Raw genomic sequence first — 26,333 nt, 5'->3', positions numbered from 1 at the left:
TATTACTATGTATATATCTATATATTTAAAACAGTATATATAGTAATATATATTTTAAATAAATATATTTCCTCATACAAGGATCTAATAATTTGTATCCATAGCTTTTCAAAATATTGATAAAAACAACATATCTCGTAAAGTATTCCCCCATAACATATAAAGGCGAAGTATATAATTGTTCTCGATATATGCTTAATTTTCAAAATATCGATAAAGAAATATAAACCTAAAATTATAAGAGCTAGATACACCAAATATTTCACTTTGTGGCAAATATTTTTTATTTAAATTTAAAAAGGATCGGTCTGTAAGCACCGAAATCAATAAGGAATGCCTAGGAAAGTAGGGAACGTGTATGTTATGGAAAAGGTAACGAAACTTATTTTAATGGCAGCTCGGAACTATGTTTAGAGTATCTGCCAGTCGTGTACTGCTGCCTAGAGAGCTGTCTTTGTTATGATTTCGCATCGAATTTTAATAGACTTTTCTTTGGTTTGTTTTTGCAGCTATGGATAAAACAGAAGCCGTGATACCAACAACACCGGCAACATCCACTTTAATACTGGCCTAAAGGTAGCAGCTGGATTAACAACAATCACGACAACCGGAACAGCAGCAGAGGCGAAAATTGCGAGAATTTTTAATAGGAGCAGCGACTGCGAAAGTTGTCGTTGTTATAATTGCAACAAAAACAACAACAACAACGACAACAACAACAAGCGTGCACATAACATAAAAAATAAATCAACAACAAAAATCGCGTGAGTACAACAAAAATATTCATTCAGCTATTGAATTTGTGTGTGCGTGAGTGACAGTCTTTTTATTTCATTTTAATTTAATAATTATTAAAAACATTTGTTGCGCTCTTTGGTTGTCCGCGGGGAGAAGGGGGGGGGGGGGGGGGGCTGCGCTGAGAGAGGGCTGTGAATAAGTGCAAAGCGGCTAATTAAAAAGCATATGCAAAAAATTACTTTAAAAAATTGGCCGCGCTTAAACGTTAATCGGATGCATTTCCCGTTAAGAGCAAGATCTTAAAATCATATTCAAGAGCTGGAATCAGAGATTAATATTAAAGTAAATAATTATCATTACAATATACACGTAATACTCAAATGCTTTTTACTTTAAACCTTTTTAATCGGATGCATTTCCCGTTAAGAGCAAGATCTTAAAATCATATTCAAGAGCTGGAATCAGAAATGAATACTAACGTAAATAATTATCATTACAATATACACGTAATACTCTAATGCTTTCTACCTTAAACCATTTTATACATATTATAAATATATCTTCTTACGGGGCTCAGGATTTTGAACTCTTTGGCCTTGGATGTAGTTTGTGAGCACATCTGTGAAGCCAATTTTAGCTCAGACAAGTGATAACAATTTCAATGATATTATTTTTAATTAAATTTTTAATTGATAATTGCGCGCTGTTCCAATGAAAATATTCCGTGTCGTACATATTTTCATATGCAAGATGTGCGCTAAATTTAATCTTGAACCAAAAATAGGAACAGTCCTTGGACAATTTAATTCTTGTTTGAACCAATTTTTTGCTTTTCCACATATCTTGCAAGCTTCGCAATTGCACACCCGATTTCGATATTCTTATAAGTTGTTTTAGTTAAAGTGTGGAATGTTATTTAAAATCGGACCGCATACTCTCGATGTTCTAACTGAAAGTCGTTGTTTGTTTAAAATGTGTTAATTGTTTAAGCACTTAATCGTAATATAATGAAAGACACGTGCGCACTTTACAAAACTCGTTCGACTTTCCTGCACAATAGGCATACGTATATATATATACCCCTTTATATATATAGTATATATTTATATGAATGTGTGTGCTTGCATCTGGATCTCTCAGCGCTGTGTTAGATAAGGCTTATTCAGCGGTTACAGCTTTTCATAGCCCGCAGGCATTTTGCCAAGCAACAAGCTTTGCTCGTGAAATTGCATTTTTGGGAAATTTGCCAAGAAGCGGAGCCAAACAAATAAGCGAAGAAACTTGTTGCTAAACAGCAATTAGAGGGTACAATGGAAAATGCTCATATTACGCATACGCATCGTGTGTAATGAGTTTCTATGCAAAAAACGGGTGAAAAGTAATTAATTATAAGTTGACTAAAAGTTGAGATCCAGGAAATATATGCTGCGGCGCATGGGCATTATCTTTAGCTCTTTCTCTTCCTGCCCCTCTCTTTCTTCTCTCTCTCTCTGTCTGTCTCTCTTCTGATCTTGGTGTTAATGAAAGATCAAGATCAGAGAGATACCATGCACAATTGGACTGAGCAACTGAGCAGCTTAGAAACTGAGACGACAACACCAATTCACACATTTCCTCTCAACGCACACAAAACGAGTATCATAGTTCACATATAGTATAAATTATTTATAGAGACAACCGCATCTACATACACAAACACAGTCACACACACACACACACCCCTCGATTGCAAACCGCAATTTTATTTTTATTCTGCATGATAAATTAATGATAATTTAAAGATAACATTTGTATAAACAATAAATTTGGTGCGCCTTGTCGTTTGTTACTGCTGTTGGCTGTTTGTTTTCTCTTAAAAATAGAAAAGCACGTTACCCAGAATTGTTATAAATTAACACAACACATCGATTGTCATTAGCCTCAGGCTATTATTATGAATCGTAATAGATTGAGAAAACAGAAGTATATTACTATAGATTTCAATGGGCTTAGCACAGAAAGGGCAACCTTTAGAGGACTTGGCATATTTCATATTACATATTCACATTTGATTATGAATAACCAATTGTTTTAACTAGCATTAAACGTTATATAATCCAATCAGATAACTGTTTATGCAAAACAGGTATCTGCGAAATCGTAGGGAATGAAAATTCTAGACAATTCGTTCAATGAATAATTTCGATTGGTAGTCTATAAATTCTGTTGCAAGAAACGAAAGTTAATTGGCATTAAATACATATTATAGATAATTACGTTCGATATGGCATTGAATTCGTCACTTTGAGAAAATGTTTTAAACAAAAGGCATTCACCTTGAATGTTTCTTTATGTCTATTTGCTATTTTTAGCGGATTAAACCACATTCGATCGTAGCACTTTTTAACAAAGGATTCTAATTAACTGCGAAATCTAAACCTGATTTCTGTGTGTATATTCTTTACTGATGCAAATGCTGACGAGTAGAAATTAATCGAGGAATATGGGAATATATTTTTAAAAGAAGTCTTGAAAAATATCTTATAAGGTATCTAAATGAGAGAGTTTCTGCGAGTTTTGCTTTCAAAAGCCAAACGATAATGCGAGATCGACTGTATATATTTATATAATATATATTAATATGCTTTATGAGGTCTTAGGGGTCCTTGTGCCTATAACATATCACTTTCAGGCCACTTTCAATGGGCTTAGGCCATAATAAAAAGCAATATAAATCGATTAACTTGAGCTTCAGCTCTAATTGATAATGGGCTGATCTTTAGGCCACAGCATGGAATCAAAGCCCGCCAGCTGTTCCCAGTATTGGCCAGCCAGAAACTGACGTCTTTGATTGATGATGTGGCGCCAAGTTGTTCATCATGTTCTCATGTGGCATACGAGTTTTTAAGCTGATGCCTTTAACGTGCAATTAAAACGCTATCGATATCAATTCGACAAAAACAACAACAGCAGCAAAATAAAACAAAAACAAAACAATGTCAAACACTTGATAAGTGCCTGAAGATAACCAAATCGATTCGTGTCGACAAACAATATAACACAACACACACATATATTTAACAAGAAAAAAAAAACAAAAAAACACTTGTGTGTGTACAGCATTTAACAATATAATCACTTGAAAATGCCATTTATAAGAACTGGTAACGCTCTCAAAATCTCTTCAAGTGCTGCCATTTGACGTTTAATTGGCGTTTAACAAATTTATTTTCTTACCAATTTTTAATACCCTTGCTGTGGGTGTTACACTTGTAGCATGAATTGTGTAACTAAAACGTTGTTGAAATGTTAATTGGCAAGTTTTGAAGTCAAGTTAATTAACTGTGCATCGAATTACTATATCATATGGCACCCATTACTTTCCTTTTACTCTATCATATGGCTATCACGGGAACCTATTACTTTATCATATGTCTATCATGAAAAGTATCTGTTAAAAACTCTAAGAACATTTCTAATTTAAGAGTATTTTTAAGCACTTTACGCTTAAGTTCTGTGCATTTCTCAAGAAAGAAGCTTATCTTTATCTTCAGCTAGGGTATACGATCTTCGGCATTCCACCCTCGCTTGTCTCTTCTTTTCTTCACTCTTTTTTTCAATTGTTATAAATAATGAGGGGCATAGCTTAGACATTATTCTTCACAATCATTAGGTGGGCTAATAAGCGTCTCTGAAAGTGTTTATGTTTTGGCTTAAGGCTTTCAAAACTTGATAGATTCTCGGTTAATGGCCCTCGATGTGTGCGGATACCCTGCGGGCAGGTGACTTCCGCATGTCGCTCAAATAATAGTATCCAAACAGATATTTTTATTGGGTGCTTTGAAAGTGAAACTGAATAGCAGTTGGCAATATTAAACACGACTGCGATATACCCTGCAATCTAAAGGTTGTAGGTGTCAAAATAGATTGAAATTCAAATTGAAGACCAGCTACGATATACTCTGCTATATAATTGTGAGGCATATGCAAATATATATATACATTTTTATGAATGTTAAATTCTTGATTTACTTACAAAAAATATAAATATATTAACCAATCATAATAACTTAACTTGTAATTTGAGCTAATATTTGATAAATCGTTTGCAGAAAGTGAAATATAGAAATTAAGTGAATCAAAAGATCAAGTGATTTTTAATAGTCAGCATAAAGCAAAGCTCAACTTTTGTTGATTGTCTGCAAATTGTATGGAAATCCATCCAATTAAAGCTGAACCTCTACTAATTGATGCCGCATCACAATCTCCTTAAAAAAAAAACCACAAAACCTTTTGGCAGGTGGAACGCACGCTCAACTGGCCTAACAATGAATACAACAACAAAAGCAACTAAATAAAACAATTTATCAAACAATGTCCATAGTTTTTTAACTTCGTTTATTGTGGTTTTTAAGTGTTTTGGCTTGGTTTATTATTTGAATTTGTCTGCGGCCATAGATGCCGCCTCTGTGGCTGAGCACGTTTTGGTCTTCGGTTTATTCTTTTTATGGGCGAACTCGGTGAGTGCCTATGGTAATCGTCGAGGCATTATAATTAATGCCTTTTAACTTTCCCAAAAAAAAAAGAAGCGAACACGTAAAGATATCAAGTGAAAATGCGGTAGTTGAGACCAAGACCAAGAGATACCCTGTAGGTAGATCGAAGATTGGCTAACTGGAATTATATCTAGCATGAGTTCGATTTGAGACAACGCTGAAACAATTCGAATTATGTGTACACAATTATAAGCTGCCTTTTGGCTAGCTACAGGGTATAAGGTGGAAAAGAATTTTGTTGTCGCGTGGCCAGACAATGACTAATACAATTTGTTATAGAGCAGCAACAATTTATATGCTTGTTGTTGGTTTTATTTATTTTTGCTACTTTGTCTCACTTTTCTACATCGTGGGGGGTTAATTAACTAGATGCGTAGCGAGAGAGAAGAGAGAGAGAGAGAGAGCGTAACGTGGTTGAGCCCACCCGCCCGAGCTGGGTAAACAAATTGCACTAATTTGAGTCTTATTATTTAATAACTAAATAAATAGACAAAAGCCGACAAGTTATGCAGACCAATTAACCCGTTTTATTCAACAGCAGTTGCTTAGCGCTTTCTGCGCAATTATTTTATGGCCGCGCTGTGCGCCTTAACGCTCCTTAACACTTATCCTTTGGCCGTAACCACATTTTCACATTTCCAATTAGGAACAATCAATGTCTAAGCGAGACGTTGGGCGCGACCGTCGACGTCAAGAGCTGTTCCCTTGGCACACCTTGACCTTTGGGGCGAGGTCGGTCTGCCTCCCTCCCCTTCCTCTCTCTCGCATGCTGTCGCAGCAGCTCTTCGTCATCATCAACATCAGTTTTTGACAAACTATTTCACACAAATCAATATATGCTTTTTGATTGCTCCTTCAAGCGTCTCAAGGATTGGGCTGAATGATCCTCAAGGATTTCCTGCCCAGCCGCCCTTTAACGTGTTCAATGAACCATTTTAACTGCGGCTGTTTGATAAGTTTACATTTTCCTAGCATTAATTGTAATTGACAAAAATACACAACCAAATAACAATTAGGATACACATTGCAGTGGATTTAGTAAAGCTTTTTATCTCTTTTAAAAGTTATGCGATGGGCATAAAATATACATGCAAAATCCATGTTGGACCGTAACTAATTAATATTCGCCTAATTAAATATTCCCCTGATAGCATGGACAGTTTATTTATTTCATTTGTTGTAGAGTGAGTTTATAATTACAAATTATCAATTCAGCTTAATGAAAGATTTAGTTGGCTTTTCATATGTTTATTTATTTGAAATTTAAAAAATGTATTTCAACTAGCGCAAGGCATATTCGAAGTGCAAGATTCCCATTCTACGAGGTTGTGATATCGAAGGCCCTGCGATTTTATCGCAGCTGCATGTTAATTGATTCGATTTAAATTTAAACTGTTTAATTATTTTCGTCCGAATTGATTTCCTAAGAAAAGTTAATCGAATTTGCATTTGCAAACTCTTGCCACAAGTTTAGGCTGTGCCCATAAAAAGAAAACAATTTAAATCAAATACTTTTTGTTTTAAGTTTTTTTTTCTAGTTTGTTTTCGTTGTTTAATGACACAGTTATTTTAATACGTAAATAAAAGACGCTTTTCACCGTCACGATGAAAACATTCTGCGGTTCCATACGGTTTTTGTAGACATTCATTCTGACGTGGCAGCTTACGGAGGGAACTGTCGTGTCATTTATCAACTCGGTTCGTGGCCAGCTATATCGCATGAATCCAAGCCCATTTTGATGCCCACTTGTTGAGTTGGTGCTGTTTAATACCATGTGCGATGGCCATTAAACCATAAATTTGTTATTTATTACGAACAATTTTAGTACACTCTGACCCATAAAATTGGCACCAAAAAAATAGGGAGAGGTCTATAGCTGCATATGTTAGAAGTACAAGAGAAGTACAGCATTAAACTCATCTATATATAGGCTGTCGTATAAATATAATGCTCGATATGCATCACAGGGTATATTCAAGTCGTAGCCTGATTTCTGTGGCGCCCACTCAAATATCAAAAAATGAGCAAAGAATCGATTTGCTAGCTGACAGCCCCAGAGGAATTTGGGTACCACCAAATGCATTATAGCCATATTTATTTATATGAAATGCAATAAATGATCGAAAGGGGGCGAAGGCGTCGTTCTATCAGCTTGGTTTGTGTGCACTATTTAAATAAATGAAATAATATGTGCAAAGGGAAAATATATATATATATATATGTTTATATAGTATAGTAGTATAGTCGGTCAGTTGTGGGGGGCGAAAAGGTAGACTAACTGATAAGACCGACACCCAAAACGGGGCAGGTTTCATGTTGTTGTTTTTTTCTTCTTCTGTTGCTGCTCGATATTCATACAATTTCTATTTATAAACCATTGAGCGTTGGACGGATAGCCTCATTAATAAAACACATGTACGGCCATTAAAATTATTAACAAAAAAAGCAAAAGAAAATAACAAAAACATTTCAAAAGTGAATTTTAAATCGGCTGAAACAAGGCGAAAAACCTACCGAACCAACCGGCGCGAGCGAACACGAGAACAACTCGTTGGATTGGATTTGGTTGGATTGGATTGGATTGGATTGTGTTGGGTTGGGTTGGGTCGGGTGTGTGTTTGGGTTGCTCTTTGCATATCGTAGTGCCTTAATCTCCAGGCCCCGTTGGCTGTTTGTTTCACAAAATGTTATTTTTAGCTGGATGTATTTTTAAATGGCCTTGGGCCACTACGCCACAGAGCTGGGCTGATTGAAGATCGGGGGCCAAAAGTCAATACGATGCGACTTGTATTTTTATGAAGTCGATCATGTTAACTCGTTTCTGGCTTGTTGTTGCGGTAGATCTTAACAGTATGCTCTAGAAGGTTAAGTGCCCAAAATGCAGGCTATTTGTAGAGCGCTCTAGGGCAAGAAGCAGCAAAAACGAATATCACTTATAATTCGCAACCAGTTTATGAAACAATTGCCTGTGGAAGCGTCTATTTTGTTGTCTGCTTCGGGGCGCTAACTTGGCTTTGGTTTGTTGGTCCTCTTAATGTATCAGGAAATTATTAAAATATCTTGAAATTCTCAACTAGTTTAAACATACACATCATTGTTTACTAATTCGTTTAAAGAGCTGTTTTATCCTGTAATTTGTGTATCGTAGTTGTAACTGAAACCTTATATAATTTGCCCGAGCCCTTTGATTTCGCAATGTTTTCTCTTTCATTTATGACGTCCAAAGCAGCCAACTAACCAGGCAACCAACCACCCAACCACCCAACCAACCCACCTGCCAGTCTGGCCAAGATGCGAGGCAGCCAATGCGTCGCGCTGTTCGCGACTCTCATCTATTTTATGTGCCAACTAGTGGTTGCCTTAGTTGCCTGCTGCTGCTGCTGCTGGCCACTTGGGCGACTGGGTGGCAGCCTGTTGTCCGTTGATGGGTTTTAACAAGTTCCCTGGCAGGTTGCTGCCTGTTTCCCAAGTCTCGTCTCTTGGTCTGGCTGCTGCTGCTGCCGTTGGCTGCCGCACTGTCTGCCGTTGCACCCAAAGTGGTTAAACTGGTATTATGAATATTACTAATGCCAGCTAGAGCGCCTGGCAATACCTGCAAATATGCGCACATATCTTTTATATACCTATTAATAAACATACTCGTTTTATATTTTGCGCGCTCCACTTTATGCACTTACTATTAGACTGGCATACTATAAAAATATATACATATATATATATATTAAAAAATGCATTTAAATATTAAATTTCATCTGAAATTGAAAGATGATAAATACGAAAGTATAGACAGACAATATGTCTTTCTTTCAAGTACAAAGTTTCTCAATTTACGACAAGAGATAGAGTCATTTATTTTCCTTGATGAATTTTTTAAACTTTAAAGCTTAAAACCTCAAATTTATGTTTGTTGACCATCGATGACTTCAAGCCAAGCATTTTAAGGCCTAAACCTTTTTGCCGCAAGAATTTTTGCTCAAACCACAAAATCTTAACCTTGTCACGGAATTCCTAATATATTTCTCTACCTGTAGATTTTGGTTTGAGTCAAGTTTAGTTTGCGAACGACTTGACAACAGCATTCCAAGCCGTGGCAAAAGTAATTTTAAAAACTCGTGCCATGCGGCGTATACGTAACAAATAATTCTATTAGTCTTGTCTTGTGTATGTGTATGTGTGTGTGTGTGTGTGTGTGTGTGTGTGTGTGTGTGTGTGTGTGTACACCTGAGTATTGTTTTTCCTTTTTATTTTTTATTGCTAGTGTCTGTTTTAGGTGTCATCATAAGCATGTTCTGACCGTGGGTAGTTTATGAAGTGTGAAATTTCTTGTAACTGAAAATGGGAAATAAGACAAAGGTTGAGAACAAAGATTTTAATTGCAAAGCCTGGCAACGGATTTATTATTAGATAGATAATCATGCTCGGAGAACGCCCTCGGTGATTATAACAAATTAGGTTCGGCAAATCTTTGACATTTTCCTTAAAGAAGAAACCAATTAAAATTGTTTGGCTCGGATCAAGGACTTGAATTATCTTCCCCACACATCCTGGGAACCCTAAACCCTGAGAACCCTAAACATTTTGAAAGTTTTTCTATTCAACCGCAAAATTAGTATATGACCCGGTTCTGTTTATAGTAAATACTAAATTGGGGCTAAAAAATCTATTCAAATTAAAAAGCATTTCAAGTATCTGTCATTTCCCGGCAGCTACATATGCTGTTGGTCGATGAATGATCAGGGTATCCTCTAGTCGGACATCCCGACTGGAGTGCTCTTGTTTAATCTATGGATTCAAATTCATATTAAGTTTGAGCACAATGCAGTCCTGCAACTTGACTCTTTTCACTCTTTTAAAATTAAATTTCTTTTCATTGTTATTTCAATTTTACGTTCTTAGTTTGCCATAGATTTATCTCCTGTAAAAGTTAATTAAGTCTTAGCACTCGTTTTATGCTTTTAAAAATCCAAAGGAAGAACTTCTTTTGTGCACCGTTCGATAAACCTCACATATTTGCGTTCTGTTTGTGGCATATGAACGGAATCTCTGGGCCAACAGCGGAAACGGTGTTTCCTGTTTGTTGTGCTGCAGTTGGACCACGAACCTTAACCCTTTCGTTGAACGCTGGAGCTTGTGGCCAACAGTGTGATGATTTTGCCTGCCCCGTTGGCCGATTGCGGTGCGGGCAGGGAAGGAGGGCAAGTGGTTGCCCTCGATGCGTATGCCGCTGGCTTTTGGCGGCCGTTGCACATGTGCTGCAAATTCAAGTATTTACCCATGGCATCTATTTTTAGAAAATCCAGTTTTTTGGCAACAACAACAACAATAATCAGACACAGACGCTGATGTTTTGCATGTTTTGGAGCAAAGATTCGCAGATTTAGATACAGTTTTCAGTGTTTCGATCTTCAAGAGGTTTATACATATATCTAGAAAGACATTTTGCGTTGACCTCAAAGCTGTGGCGCCATTCAGCTATTCAGTTCATTCATCCATCAGTCAGTCTGTCAGTCAGTCTGTCAATCAGTTCAGCGCCCTTCACTTTCACACAGAAAGCTGCTGGGCGCCGTCCGATATGGCCAGATACCAGTCTGTTTAACTGAATGAACCGCATGACTTGAATGACTCTCCGGCTGAGCCTTAGGCAGAGCCTCGGATGCAGTTGAAATGCCAAAACGTTGCATTGTCGTCATGTGCCTCCATTTACGGCGGCAAGCAAGCGAGCGGCGCCTGTCTCGGCCACATCACGATGTTGAAGTTGCAACTGTTGTTGACGCTGCTGCAAGTGTGCGGCAGGCTCCATCTTCTACATTGTCACTTGTTTGAAAGTGAAATTTTTTGCGTGTAGCACATCTGTTGACGTGCCCCTGTTGCCACTTGCCACTTGCCGCCTGCCACTTGCCAGATGCCCCACCCTGCTCCATGCGCGCCAATCTCTATCAGCCTTGGCATTGTGTTGCCCGGAATTATCTTCTTTTTTTTTCGCCTCAACAATTGAGGACTTGCGTTTGGAGTCGGGCAAGTGATGTAATAAATGGCAGCTGAAAAACGACAAGGAATATTGTGGAAATTGTGTCTTGGATTCCAATTAAAATTGGTTTAAAAAAAAAACACCTTTATTTAACAGTAAATCAAACATTTAAAGAATTTTCATGATCAAATTTATTTTAAATGCCCAAACAAAAATTCCAAATATTTGCATTCGCTTTGTAAATATTTAAAATAAGAAATGAACCATGAACAAATTAAGGCAACTCGTGAAAATGTTGTCTATTGTTTATAAATTTCATAAAAAATGTTCAAACATATTTGGAGAAAACCACCAAAAAATAAGTGCGTAAATATTTATGGTTGTTGAGAAAGATGCCAGAATAGAATCTGGAAATGCGGAAAGTGTGTTTATTTCAGGATTCTAAAAGTATTGTGAGACATAATAAATGGTATTAAGCAAATCAAAGCAACTAATTTTAGTTGAAATTATGTTAATCATAGAAAATACAGGTATTCGCTCGAGTGCATGGAATGTTGCGTTTTAATTCATTTTCCAAAACTTTTCCTTAAAATAACTTCAATTATTATATTTCTTTAATTACTTTTCTATTCTGTCACATTTTTATAAAAAAAATTCTATTATGTTAATGTGTGCTATTTACATTATTTTTTGTGTGTCCTTGAAGGAAGCCCGTCCTTAACTGAATTCCTTATGCATAACATTCAACCAAATTGAATTTGGTTGAACTTCATTTGCCATTTGCGACACTTCAGTAGGGGAAAAATGGAAAAATCGTATTGACTTGGCCGGCTTCTCGTTTCGCTGTTAACAATATTCTAATCAAGTGATTGTGCAAATGGAGAACGGAGATTGGGCAAATGTGGATGTGGAATGGGTAGCATTTGTGGATGATGTGTTCGAAGCGGGGCCAATGGCCCAGCTGGCAGCGATTGCATCATGGCTAAGGACGCGTTCAGGGTCGGCTTCAGCTTCGGGTTGTTTGTGTGCCGCTTCGTCTAGTGGACTAGGGCAAGACATTTGCAACAGTTGAACAGTTCGTTTGCCTTCTAATTTGATTTGAATGTTGTCAAGCTGGTCCACCAAGCGTTCAGACATTATGCTAAGTCTATAAGGCGCAAATGTTCCACGCACTTTCTCTGTCCTCTGCCTGTCCCATTTGCTGAGGCTGGCAATCGACTCGTTTTACACTCATGTCAACGCCATTTGACACCGAGTCTGGATTGTCTAGTTATTAGGAGAACTTCAATGCGTCAACTCTAAAGAGTTCCTAACTATCCTTCGGTGCTTGGGTTTCAATTAATAAATTGCTTGCAAATCACGCTCTGGAGTCCCATAAGCCCATCGAATAGTGGCGCAGTTGAAACATTAGCCAAATGACCTTCGAACCCTTTTTTTTTTTGTTATTTAGAGTGAATCCCTTTTTTGCGTAGGCCTTGTATATTGTTGACAATGTTTAATAGCTGGTCGCTGGGCGTGGCTGTTTGTGGTGGGCGTAAACTTGTTGATGATTGATGGCATTGAACGAGCTGCCCCTGAAGTCCTGTGCTGTTCAAGAGACGCGTCTGTGGGCGTGTAAGCAACATAAAACCCGACAAAGTTTTCAATCAGTTGCCAGCTAAAAGATATTTGGAGCGAGTAAAGCTCTTTAAAAGGATTTGGCATCGATGAAGGCCAAACGAAATTCAATTTGAGTAAACTACTCAGATCAAATGGTTTTTCGTATCGTAAAACTTATATTCTAAATAAAAATATTTTTTTACGTTTCTTATTAATCCGCAAAATGTTACTTTGCATCAAACATATTTCTCTTATCATGAAGGCTCACTTAAAAAAAAATCGTCTGATAAAAAAATGCACGTAATTAAATGTACCCAAAAGAAATTCCGGCAAATAAATATTTTTCCGAAAAATTGTTAATTTAATATTGGAGAAAACGCAAAAAAAAAGAAAAGTATTAAAATGTTTGTACGTTAAAAACGCATACTCCTTTTTAATTTATTTTTAAATATATTATTTCATTAAGTTTTCAAGTGATGTGTAAGATTAAATTAAAAAAAATTATTGGCAGTCGCGGGCATTTCATGTAATTGGTAGCCCAGCATATTTTATTTTTTATTTGTGAACTCGATTGACAGCAAAATTGCAAGTCAAATAATGACGACTGATAAATACTCTTTGGATACTCTGGATTTCTCGATAAATGCACAAGTAGAATAAACTTTTAAATTAAATCAATTCTGTTATCGCTTATCGATAGCTACAATAATCGATTGGAATTTTTTACTGAGTTAACGTGTGCCAAGTTTGAAGGCGGAAGTTGTGTTGTGATAAAATTATAAATAAATTGCTTATCTACTATAGGCCTTTAAAACAAACACAGCTACATAGATATACATATTCATATATGTATACGGGTGTCTAGCTACATATGTATGCATATTAATGGATATACAGACAGATCAGACTGACAACCCGGCAGTCAGTTGAATTCGTCGTCGCCTCACGCAGGTTATTCGTATTTGTATTTGCATTTATATTTGTACATATGTATGTGTGTGTGTGTGTGCGTGTGTACGCTTATGTGTGCGCGCGTTGCTCAGCGGCCCCCTCCGCTGGCTAGCTGCTAGCTCTTCGTGAGGTTTGTCATGTTTGTTTGTTTGTAAAAATATGTAATGTCGTGTTAGTTTATCCAATGGCGTGCCGTCGTGTCTATTTTTAGTGTACAAGCTTTATTTTTAGACTGGCGGCAGCAACAACTTTAACTTTAACTGCACAAAAGTACAAACAGAGAAAAACCACACAATGCGGCGACCCGACCGCCTTATTGCATTTGCAACTTGTTGCGCCGCGAGAGCGCCAAACTAAGAGCACAAACATAGAGCGTGCTTGTGTGAGTGAGTGTGAGAGTGAAAGAACGAGTGGGAGGGGTGGACTGCAGTGTGAGAGTGGCCGCTGCACGTTGCGGCTACGTGATGTTTTTGTTGGTTTGGTTACACAACTTCCAGCTGCCTGCTCTCAATGTCTGCTCTGCTCTGCTCTGCTCAGTTTTGTCTGTCTCGTTTTGCTCTCTGTGTGCATTTGCATTTGCATTTGTATTTGTGTTTGCATTTGTATTTGTTTTTGTATTTGATTTCGTTAAACGTTTTATCACGTCGTTGTCACTGTCGCTGTCGCTGTCGTCGTTACGTTTAAAGTTTACTTTTAGTTGCTTCATTTCTTATGATTCTTGTTTTGCTCGATTTGTTTTTCTCATATTTTCTTTGAAATGTGAATTCTATTTATAGACCATTGGTCTTTTATTCGCCTCTCAGTTGGCGCACATTCCGCTCTCTGTTTACATTAAAAATATTTAAATTGTTGTCACGTACCAAGTTCTTAATAGGTTACGTTATGTGTTTATTTAACTCATTTTGATTAGCAGCCGAGAAAAGCACAACAAAAGACACGCTTAGTAAATGCGGTTGTTGTGGTTGTTGTTGTTGTTGTTGTCGTTGTTCGTGGACAGCAGCAGCAAAGCTCCGTTACAAAATTCATTGGAACTCATTTGCAAATTAAGATTTTCAACCCTTTCCCAAAGGAGCTGCTCTCATAAATTGCATACCAAAAGTTTGGCAAAACATGCAAGTATCTATATATAGAAGGGTAACTCATTTAAAAGATTAAAATTTAAATTGATATAGACACTTCCGGCTCTCTGAAACTACATATACAAAACAATTCTCACTCGCTTGTTCCTCTTGTCTGCCTCCCCTTGATAATCTTAAACGTTTTATCTGCCCTGCTCGTTTTCTTCAGCCGCTCTCAGCCCGCATTCCATTAGAACAAATATTTGTTAGAATTGTTTGATCTTATGAAAATCGCATAGAAACGCGATATTTTCGCAATTTGAGAAATTCAAGGTCTGAATTCAGCAACTCGTTGTCGGCAAGTTTTGGTTAGCATTTTCTTATATGTCAAAAAAGTTTAGGTTAGGTTAGTGATTTAAAATTTATTAATTTAAGCTTAGAATTTGGTTGTTTTTTTAAATTAAATTTTTTTCGAACCTATTACCTTCAACTTCAACTCTTATACCCAAGAATTTCAGCACACTTGGCAAACTCTATCTCTAATGCATGTGTCTGGCTTGAATTTGTAGATTATATCATATATATTATACATATATATAGATATAAATATTTATGATATATAGGATCTGTTGGCGGCAATGTGTTTAATGTGACTTTGTTGGCTTTTTAATCTCATTCGCAATTTTCTTGATGGCAGGCGGTATGCGCTTTGCCACGCCCGGCTGTGAGCTTAGGAACGAGATCTCAAAGAGGGCGGGTCGGCTAGAGTAGACATTGTGGAGCATACTGATGAACCAGAATAGCAAATCGTCCATGTTTGATATCGTGCACTGGGCGAACACAGCGCCCGCATCCCGGCCGTGCTGATGGGAGTCAAACAGGGCGACAATTGAGGCGCGAAAATCAAAGGTCATCATCACCGTCCGACTGTCCGCTATGATGGCGGAAAATAGATGCAATGGCATCTCGCGGCCACCGGAGCCGCCCGCTTGCTGGAACACCTGCAAGGTGATCTGAAAGATGCGAGATAGCTGCATGGCAACGTTGCGATTGTACATGGGATTGCTGGGATCGGCCTCCATGTGCGTGTAGAACCACTCCTCCAGCCGAAAGTTCATCTTGTGCTGTGAACGAATCGCCGATATTGCGTCTGGTATATTAAGATTCAGATTGCGCGATAGCGGCGTATGAGCTGTTATAACATTGTGATAGACATTGTTGCCATCGTTCATTGCATTTCCAAATAGCTCCCAGCCGCGGGACGGCAACTCGCACACACGATGATAGAACCTCTCCGCCTTTGCCACCTTATCGGCCAGGATCAGCGATATCAGAGTGCACGAATTGGTGCCACTCTGCTGAAACTCTCCGAAACGTGACTGGCAAAAGTCACGCGGGAACCACCAGATGTTCAGGTTGTCGATCTGCTCATGTATGGCCATCCTGGAGTGGGTTCGAGTGCGCTCGAAAGGATTCCTAATGTCTGATGGACAGAAATAATGCCATCATTGGGCAGGGTTGAGGATGAGATTGGTGGAAATGGTTGCGATCGGGTGGGATGAACTAATTGAATCGTTACCGTGCGCTGGGCCCAGTCTTTCGTACTGCTGCTGTCACATAATTCATATAAGTCACCTTCTTAACACTGCACTGCAAGAGCGAGCTTCCTAGTTTGTTCTTTTGCTTAGCTAAACATTGAATTTTGGGTGTCTTTTGCCGGAGGAGTGTTGAAACGAAAACGAAAAATTTTGATAAGAAAACAACAAAATAAAAGAATTTCTAACAAACAAAAAACATGATGTGTGCGACTGGACAGTAAACTGAATGAGAAACTGAGTCCAAAAATTATAACTAACTACTTGAATTATATAAAAAAATATATATATATAAATTTTTGTTCAATTTTGTTTTGAATTTTTAACTGATGAGAGGTTTTTCCCAGAGCTCCCTTCCCTTCTATGATTATCCCGATAAAAGTGAGCAATGCTTGCAGAAAATCACTCAACAAATAAAAAATGTGTGTATAAAGCCTTGTTCAGGGGCAAACACCAAAATGATCTGCTTACTTTAAAGCTTAAAAATCTAAAAATCTTCATTTTCTTAGAGCACATTTTGCACCTAGACTCATGTCACATTCCCCCGTAGCTCGCGCTACATTGTGTATACGTATTTTTTGTGTCGTTTGATAGGGAGAACCCTCAAAAGATTTTATTGCGGTAATGTGGAGCCCATTGAAATGAATAAAGTGAGAAGGATATTATCTGATTTATTAATGGGACTTAACTGTTAAAACTATTAACGTTAGGGATAAATATTCTGCTGATCTATTCTTCGCTCACCTTTCACTACGTTTTTTATAGGTTAATCCCTTAACTATTGATATATACGTATATTTAAAACTCATTCAAAGAATTTTTCCCGGTTTGATTTTTTTAAAAATATATTTTAAACTATAATCTACTTTTTTTCATCCTTTTTAATTTATTCTTTGACACGAAAATTCGTAGTCGAGTCGAGCCCATTAAAATTGCTTTAATTCTTGAATCCGAGTAAAATTATGAATTACGCTTGAATTTAACTCGATTAACACAAGTTGGAAGGGAGCAACTGGTTGAGGGATAATGCCACAAACAGAATTATATAATGAGGAAATCAAACCATGCATAATTAATGCAACAGCCAGCAAGTGCACCAGATTGTGGCGCATGCCTCGTGTGTGTGTGGGGAAGGGGGAGTGGAGGGCGGTAAGGTTAAAAATCCTGCCGGAGAAGCACACACAAATAGCCATATATTGAACAATACAAAATAGCCGCAAGCATATGCAGCTGGGAAAATCCTTTTGTCCGACAAGTGCCTGAGGAAAAGGAAAAAGAAAAAGCGAGGAGTGATGCGGGCGACAGGATATGAAAGGAATTTTACTTGGCATTCCATGTCTCTGTGTTTGTGTGTATAACTTTTGGCATTTTCCACTCAACTAGCCGGACAAACTATCCAGGATTGCACTATATCCGAACTGCCAGCCCTTCCATAGAATTTCATTACTTTTCTTTTGTAATTGTGTGTGTGTCGGTGAAAGAGGGTGCTTGACTTTGGCAAACATGTATTTTAATAATACCCTGGAATAAAGCATAAAAGTAAACTAAATACACATCGATTACCTAAAGCTTTCCCGAGCAAAAGGTGCTTTTTATAAGTCATGTTTGCCTAGTTCCGAAAAGAAGGTATTATTACTCGTATAACTCTAGAATATATTTAGTTAATCAAGCCAACTTTATAGAAAGTTATATACTCTCTATGGCCTTTGTCTGTCCACAAGAATGTTATATTTTCGAGTCTATGGAAGTTAAGGACTTCAAATTTAGCTTGAAAAAGTGCCTTATTCGGTTTGTTGGGAAGCAAGGCAAACGTCGACCTACTTATGGACTTCTTTAAATGCAAGTATTTCTTTCTTTTCAATTTCTTTTAATCAATTTTTCGGGTCAGTCTGTTATTTAACTGTGCACGAGCATTACGCAGTCGACTATACCCGACTAGATGAATTAAGCGTGTTATGGCTACATTTATTTTTTTATCACATTCAATTGAAATTTTAACCAGCGCCCACTCGCTTACTGATTTGATCCTTTTTGATTGTATCCTTGCAGCGTGTAAATCTGTTAGCACCCATAGGCGTCGCGCTGAACGGCCCCGGCCTAAGGGGCCATGACGCGTTGGCCCTTCAATTTACTACTATTGCTCTCGGTGGCAGTACGCGACTGTAGCAATCATACCATCCTCACAGTTGGCTATCTAACGGCCCTCACTGGCGAGCTCAAGGACCGCCAGGGTTTGGCCATATCCGGTGCGCTGACAATGGCACTGGATGAGGTAAGCTATCCTAAGTAGCATAACATAATCATTATGTTGCGATGGAAGAGAATAACTGGTACACAGCTGGACAGCCAAGCACCGGGGACAACAAGGCTAAGTTCAGCCAGCCTGCATCTTGATAATGTCAAGTCATCGTCAAATGGCAAGCTAATATCTTGAGTGTCCTTCTGTGTACTTGACTCTTCTTTCAACATGATGAATAATAATAAATGAAGATTATAATATATAAAATATATAATGAATGTCTATTATAAATTTTAAAGTATCTTGGTATATATTACGATAATTAAAAACAAATTTAGTAATCTGAAACTGCCTGTGCTAACTGATGTATATATGTATGTGTGTATTTTTATTAAAAAAAACAAAGAATATTTAATTAACGCCTTTCTCTGCGATTCTTATGAATTCAAGAAAGCCTTGCAGAGTCCCATGTTTCTATTATATTTGTTTTATAAAAAAGTGGTGCATGTTTATGTTGCATTGTATTGTTCTCTTGCCGCTGCGCAGCTAATTAAACAGAACACATATTTTTAATTTCCGCCCTACTCTGCGATTCTCATGAATTCATGTAAGACCTCAAGCTTTTCGTGCTTTAATTATAAGTACTTTGTTTTAGTCTAATATGCTTCATTATTGTGTGCATGTATGCATGTTGATATGCGTGAACATTTTTGTGCATATATGTGCATGTATATATGCACATGTTTGTAATGTATGTGCTTGTATAATATGATAAGAAATATAAGACTTTTTCGGTTAACATTTTTGAACTAAAAAGAGTTGAGAGTGTACGGTTACCCATGAAATAAAAGAATATTTTAGAAATCCAATTTTTGTATAGACCTAAATAACCAATTTTGTAGTTGTATATAATTTCGTTTACATTTTAAATGTGTGTGTGTGTGTTTTGTTTTGTGTATTACTCACCAATTGTTATTTTGTTAACAGATCAACAGAGATCCAAATCTGCTGCCGAATGTAACGTTAGCGCTGCGCTGGAATGATACCAAGGGTGATACGGTGCTGGCTACCAAGGCCATCACCGAGATGATATGCGATGGTATTGCGACCATATTTGGTCCGGAGGGACCCTGTTATGTGGAAGCTATTGTCTCGCAGAGTCGCAACATTCCAATGATATCCTATGTATGTGCATATATAGAGTATGCGAGTGCTAAACAACAGCATTTCTCACTTGCAATTCTCCACATGTTTGCTTGTATCAAATTAAATGCATTTCTTTACCTCTTTCTCTGTCTCTTGCTGTGTCTCTTCCCGTCCGCCCCACGAACTTTCAAATAGAAATGTGCAGAGAACCGTGCATCCTCGATACCAACATTTGCACGCACCGAGCCGCCCGACACGCAGGTGAGTGGGAGTTTATGATGGGCGTGCATGGGCAGTGGTTTGTGAGGGATGACGTGTTAGGGGGGGTAGAAGCAACAGATTGTTTGTCTGCCAGTTGATGCCTTGACGCTGCTGACATTGAGCCTCACAGTATAATATGTGGCCTTGACAGCTCGCAAATCATATATCACACATATATGTGTGCGTAGAAGGAAGTCCGAACAATGCAGTAGAATTTTATAACATTGAGGGTATTCCGCTTGCATATTTACAGGTCGTTAAGTCGGTGATTGCATTGTTGCGCTATTACGCCTGGAACAAGTTCTCCATACTCTACGAGGAGGTATGGGGCACGGTTGCCGATCTCCTAAAGGACCAGGCGTCCAAGCGCAACATGACCATCAATCATAAGCAATCGTTTATCGACGATCGCGCCAAATGCTGTGAGCAGATGATGACCTGTTGCCGCTCCGGCTATTGGTATCAGGTGAGTGGTAATTATGGAAAATATAAAACTTAAGCTTAAACTTAATTTAAATAAATGTAGAAGAGACTATAGATCAATTTATATTGAGAAATTACATAACTCATTGTTAGCAGAAAGATCCTTCCTTGTAATTTACGAAATGGATGCATTTTGTGAATAATGAAATATAGGAAAAAATATAAAAAAAAGAACAAAGATAAAACAGTTTTTATTTTTTTTTTTGAAATTTTTATATATATTTTTTTATAATAACAGTATAATATATATGAATTAACAATTTGCTTCTTCCACAGGTTGTGCAAAACACGATGAATCGCACACGGATCTATGTGTTTCTCGGTTCGGCGAACAGTTTGATTGATTTCATGAGTTCCATGGAGACGGCCGGTCTATTTGCGCGCGGCGAGTATATGGTCATCTTTGTGGACATGATGGTCTACTCGGAACGGTAAGTCAACCAATAGATGTGGTCTATATGATTGCTGGGATCTGTCTAATTGTGTACTCTAACGTTCACAGTGAGGCACAAAAGTATCTGCGCAAGGTGGATCAAATCAACCGGATGACCAACTGCAAGAGCACCGAGAACTTTAATCAATTGGCGCGCAGCTTACTTGTTGTGGCATCAACGCCGCCCACCAAGGGCTATGAGAAGTTCACGGAGCAGGTGCGCAACTACAGTTCAATGCCGCCCTTTAATTTTACAGTGCCACAGCTCTTCTCGCAAAGCAAATTTAGCAAGGTGAGCCACAAGAATATGATGCTCAGTAATTCCAGCAAACTAATGGACACAAATGTTCCCTGAATTCAGTTCATTTCGATCTACGCGGCCTATCTGTATGATTCCGTTAAGCTGTACGCCTGGGCGCTGGACAAAATGCTGCGCATGGAGGAGCGTGTGCTCACCGATGAGGTCATCTCTGAGGTGGCCAGCAATGGAACGCGTGTCATAGATACTATCATCAAAAACCGTACTTATATGAGTGAGTATTCAATTGGCTTTCAAGCAGCAAGCAATTGTATCTAACATATATTTAAATTTATTTTTGTATGACCAAAATAGGTGTCACCGGTTCCACAATCAAAATCGATCAGTATGGCGATTCGGAAGGCAACTTCTCGGTGCTGGCGTACAAGCCGCACAAATGGAACATATCCGAGAATATCCGTTGCAATTATCATATGGTGCCCGTGGCGTATTTCCATCAAGGCGAAGAACTTCCAGTGAGTGAGTCGTCTTCTCTTTTTTAGTTTGCATTACTTTGAGTTTGCTCAAGACCCAACAGACAAACTGAGAATCTCACAATTGAATTGCTCAATCGTTGATTGCAGGAATATAAACTGATAAATGGCTCAATCGACTGGCCCTCCGGCGGCGAGAAGCCCACCGATGAGCCCATGTGCGGATTTGCCAATGAGCTGTGCAAAAAGGATGATACCCATTACACATCCACTGTGGCTGCGGTGGTTCTGGGCGTTTTACTATTCTGCTCCGGAGTGGTCACCATGAGCATCTATCGCAAGTGGAAGATCGAGCTGGAAATCGAGGGTCTGCTTTGGAAGATTGACATATGTGAAATCAAGGACTATTCCGGCAATGAAATTGTCTCATCGCCCAGCAAAGTAAGCGAAATTTACACCGACTGATCTAATAGCATTTACCAACTGCTGATTGCTTTCTCTTTCGCCAGGTCAGCCTGATGAGCGCCCAAAGTTTTGGCTCCCGTTGGTCCCATCAGTTCGTTACCTCAACGGCGCGTCTGCGCGGCGCCGTTGTGCGCATCAAGGAGTTAAAGTTTCCACGCAAGCGCGACATCTCGCGCGAGATCATGAAGGAGATGCGTCTGCTGCGCGAGCTGCGTCACGACAACATCAATAGCTTCATTGGCGCCTGTGTGGAGCCCACACGCATACTGCTAGTCACGGATTACTGCGCCAAGGGCAGCCTGTACGATATCATTGAGAACGAGGACATTAAATTGGATGATTTGTTTATAGCCTCACTCATAAATGACCTCATCAAGGTGCGTATTCTTGAATTAATAATTATAATGCACAGCTTATTTACTTTCGCTACTTTGTTTCACTTGCAGGGCATGGTGTACATACACAGTTCACAGCTGATCTATCATGGCAATCTCAAATCCTCGAATTGTGTGGTCACCTCACGCTGGATGCTGCAAGTCACAGACTTTGGTCTGCATGAGCTGCGTCAGTGCGCCGAAAGCGAGTCCATTGGCGAGCATCAGCATTATAGAAGTTAGTATTAACTCTTGATTCGCTTTCTAAAATGTAGAGTTCTAATGACTTGAAACTGCTAAAGTTGTTTTATTATACATCCAACATAGTCATTAAATTATATGATATATAATTTAATATAATTTAATACCATATAATATCTTTTGATATATTATTTGATAAAATATTGTATTATACTTCAACATTTTCTTCTGCTTGAATTCCAGATCAACTATGGCGCGCCCCGGAGCTGCTGCGCAATCACCATATGCACGGCAGTCAGAAGGGGGATATTTATGCGTTTGCCATCATAATGTACGAAATATTTAGTCGTAAGGGTCCGTTCGGACAAACCAACTTTGAACCAAAGCAAATTGTGGACTTAGTCAAGCAGCAGCCACTTAAAGGGGCAGAGCCATTTCGGCCGGAGGTTGAGTCTATTATAGAGGCCGAGTCCTGTCCAGATTATGTGCTGGCCTGCATTAAGGACTGCTGGGCTGAGAATCCCGAAGATCGACCCGAGTTCAGTGCCATACGGTGAGTTGAAACTTGACAATTTCTAGGAGAGAAAAAGTAATAATGCTTTATTTGTATTCACAGCAATCGGTTGAAGAAGATGAGAGGTGGTAAAACCAAAAACATCATGGATCAGATGATGGAAATGATGGAGAAGTATGCCAATAACTTGGAGGACATTGTCACAGAGCGCACGCGTTTGCTGTGCGAGGAGAAAATGAAAACGGAGGATTTGCTACATCGCATGCTGCCCCAATCGGTGGCAGAGAAACTAACCATGGGCCAGGGTGTTGAACCCGTTTCATATGATTTGGTAGGCCCTAATTCAAATTAATATAAGTTCGAAAGCTATCTTTATGAGAAGTTGCTTAGTTATATCTCATAGCAGCTCTCTATATATGTATTCTTTGTCCATCTATCTTTCAGGTCACGATCTACTTTAGCGACATTGTGGGCTTCACAGCACTCTCCGCAGAGAGCACACCGTTGCAGGTGGTAAACTTTTTGAATGATCTCTACACGGTGTTCGATCGCATCATACGTGGTTATGATGTGTACAAGGTGGAGACCATAGGCGATGCCTACATGGTGGTAAGTTTCTCGATGAATCTCCATAGCGAATCTAGCATATGATCTCATGATTGTCCCGCTCTGCAGGTCTCTGGTCTGCCCATTAAGAACGGCGATCGGCATGCGGGTGAAATAGCGTCCATGGCGCTGGATTTGCTGCATGCGGTCAAACAGCATCGCATTGCCCATAGACCCAACGAGACGCTGAAGCTGCGCATTGGTATGCACACGGGTCCGGTCGTTGCGGGCGTCGTGGGTCTCACGATGCCACGGTATTGCCTCTTTGGGGATACGGTAAACACCGCCTCGCGCATGGAGAGCAACGGCGAGGCGCTGAAGATACACATATCCAACAAGTGCAAACTGGCGCTAGATAAACTGGGCGGCTATATCACCGAGAAGCGCGGCCTGGTCAGTATGAAGGGCAAGGGCGAGGTGGTCACCTGGTGGCTAACGGGCGCCAATGAGAAGGCTATACAAAAGAAGCCCGTGGATATGACGGATATGCCGCCGCCGCTGTTCAGTCGGCCGCGTAAAAGTCCCAAACTGAATCCAGACTCGAGGCAGCCCAGTTTGCTGGCCATGCACAATTGCGGCACCGGATCGCGTCGCCAGAGCAGCGTGCCACGTCCGGCGGATGGAGAGTCCACGTACAGCCTTCAGGGCTCCGTTTATCAGGTGGCGCGTGAATCGCCGCGACTAACAGCGAGAAGAGAGCGAGAACGGGAACGGGAGCGAGAGCGACCCGCGCTGAATGGCCTGGGTGGCCATTTCGTTGGCGGCGCACTGCTGGAGTCCGCGCAGGCCTCGCTCAGCACGCTGAATCATTCCGATACAAATGAAACGAACTGTGATACTAACGAAGCCACCATTATCGATGGCGAACTGGAGTTAAACGGCGGCATCTGCGGCGGCGCTGCTGCTGCTGCTGCTGGCCTGGTGCGCCAGCCAAATGCGCTGCACAAGCCGCTGGCCATGGTGCGGCCACATCGCATCATTAGTGCGGCACAGCTGCTGCCCCTGGATCAGGCAATTCCGGCATCTGCGGTGGCGGAGATGCTGCTGCGCGAGTCACGCTCGCTGGATCCGATGCCGCTGCAGCACCTGCGAAAGCGGCACGAACGCGGCAAGCTGCCACCCTCGAAGCTTTCCAAGAACAATTCACGCTCCCTGGACACGGGCGTATCGCTGATTAGCGGCAATCCCAACGGCGAAACGGCCGCCGAGGAGGATGAGACGGATGATCTGTCGGCCAATCCGGTGGATGCCAATGACGGCTACGACGATGAGCTGGGCCTGCTCATGCGTCACGACAACGGGCAGCTGCCCATGCTGCGTTACTCGAGCAGCTTTGCCAATGCCCAGCCGAGCATTGTGCCCGTCGGCGCCAGCAGTAGGCGGCGCAGCAGCAACGTCTCCTCGAGCAGCTGTGCCAAGCACTTGAACAACAATTGCAACGGCGGCATGAACATTGAGGAGGATCTGCACTCGCCGCTGCTGCAGCGCCAGGCCTCGCTCACAGCGCCGCCCGAGGAGCTGATGGCACACTCGAAGCGCTGGCACTCACTTGAGCACATGGAGCCGGGCGTCACCGGGCATGGCAACAGCGTCAGCTATGCTGCGGACATTGAACGCCGACACGATCAAGCCCATGATGGCGGTGGCGGGAGCGGAGGCTTTGGCGGCGTCGGCGGCGGCGGCGGTGGCTTGGATATGCATTCAGCTGGCAATCAGCGTGGCACACGCGGCGGCGGCGGCAGCAGCAGCAAAGTTGGCAACTGGGTGGTCAACTTCTTCAAGGGCAACGGCTTGCGCAGCGTCGGCTCCAGCGGCGATTCCACGCTGCGGCGTGTGGGCATCCTGCCCAGCAGTGTGCAGGGCGTGCGCAGCGGCTTCACCGACATGACCGCAGCGTCCACGGCACGGGATCGTGAGAGTATTGTATAGTTTGGCTGAGTGTTAGAACGGATGGAACGTCTAAAGGGTGGGAATGTTACTCAGGAACAGTGCGAGCAGGAAACGAATGTCTAAGGTATAAATAACATACATACATACACATCATTTATAGAGATCTGTTTTGGCTTATATGTATATTTGTTGTACGTTGATTGTCGTTTGTGTTTAAAGCTCTATATGCCTATAGATGTACGTATATACGCAGATACACATACATATGCACGTATGTACGTATGTATGCATGTGTATCGGAAACAATTACTAAATGCATATACATATTAGAGTAGCCATTAAATAACAAATATAAAAAGAACCGTCTAGTCACAAGGTCTTCAGACTAGTTATTGATTTATAATAATAATAATAATAATAATAATAATAATAATAATAAATATTATAATACTATATGCATACCTATTGAAGCATAAAGCGCGCGCGCACACACACACACACACACAGCCCATACCAGAAAAATCAAATTTTAATTCTCCAACTT

General features: G+C 40.0%; 2 protein-coding genes across 3 annotated transcripts; one reads left to right on the top strand and one right to left on the bottom strand.

Moving 5' to 3' along the window:
- Positions 1–739: 739 nt before the first annotated feature.
- LOC115770010 (receptor-type guanylate cyclase Gyc76C-like) lies at positions 740–26,333 on the top strand. 2 transcript variants are annotated; one of them, XM_030715059.1, is made up of 16 exons: positions 740–764; positions 18,495–18,717; positions 19,672–19,869; positions 20,026–20,091; positions 20,345–20,557; positions 20,851–21,005; positions 21,077–21,299; positions 21,369–21,540; positions 21,621–21,781; positions 21,890–22,180; positions 22,249–22,581; positions 22,651–22,816; positions 23,023–23,332; positions 23,396–23,624; positions 23,738–23,902; positions 23,969–25,828. In XM_030715059.1, exons 2-16 carry the CDS (start codon positions 18,553–18,555, stop codon positions 25,826–25,828), a joined length of 4,707 nt encoding a protein of 1,568 aa, XP_030570919.1. In that variant the 5' UTR covers positions 740–764; positions 18,495–18,552. The 2 variants fall into 2 exon arrangements, with proteins under 2 accessions (XP_030570919.1, XP_030570920.1); XM_030715060.1 differs by lacking the exon at positions 740–764 and having other exon boundaries at positions 18,553–18,717; positions 23,969–26,333.
- Positions 15,274–16,670, bottom strand: LOC115770011. Its single transcript, XM_030715061.1, has 2 exons — positions 16,430–16,670; positions 15,274–16,333 (listed from the first exon to the last, which is right to left on the bottom strand). Exon 2 carries the CDS (start codon positions 16,290–16,292, stop codon positions 15,495–15,497), a length of 798 nt encoding a protein of 265 aa, XP_030570921.1. The 5' UTR covers positions 16,293–16,333; positions 16,430–16,670; the 3' UTR covers positions 15,274–15,494.

The sequence above is a fragment of the Drosophila novamexicana genome, unplaced genomic scaffold, assembly GCF_003285875.2.
Source record: "Drosophila novamexicana strain 15010-1031.04,08,12 unplaced genomic scaffold, DnovRS2.1 tig00004555-arrow-pilon, whole genome shotgun sequence".
Lineage (NCBI taxonomy): Eukaryota > Metazoa > Arthropoda > Insecta > Diptera > Drosophilidae > Drosophila > Drosophila novamexicana.
This window is presented reverse-complemented; position numbering and strand designations above follow the sequence as displayed.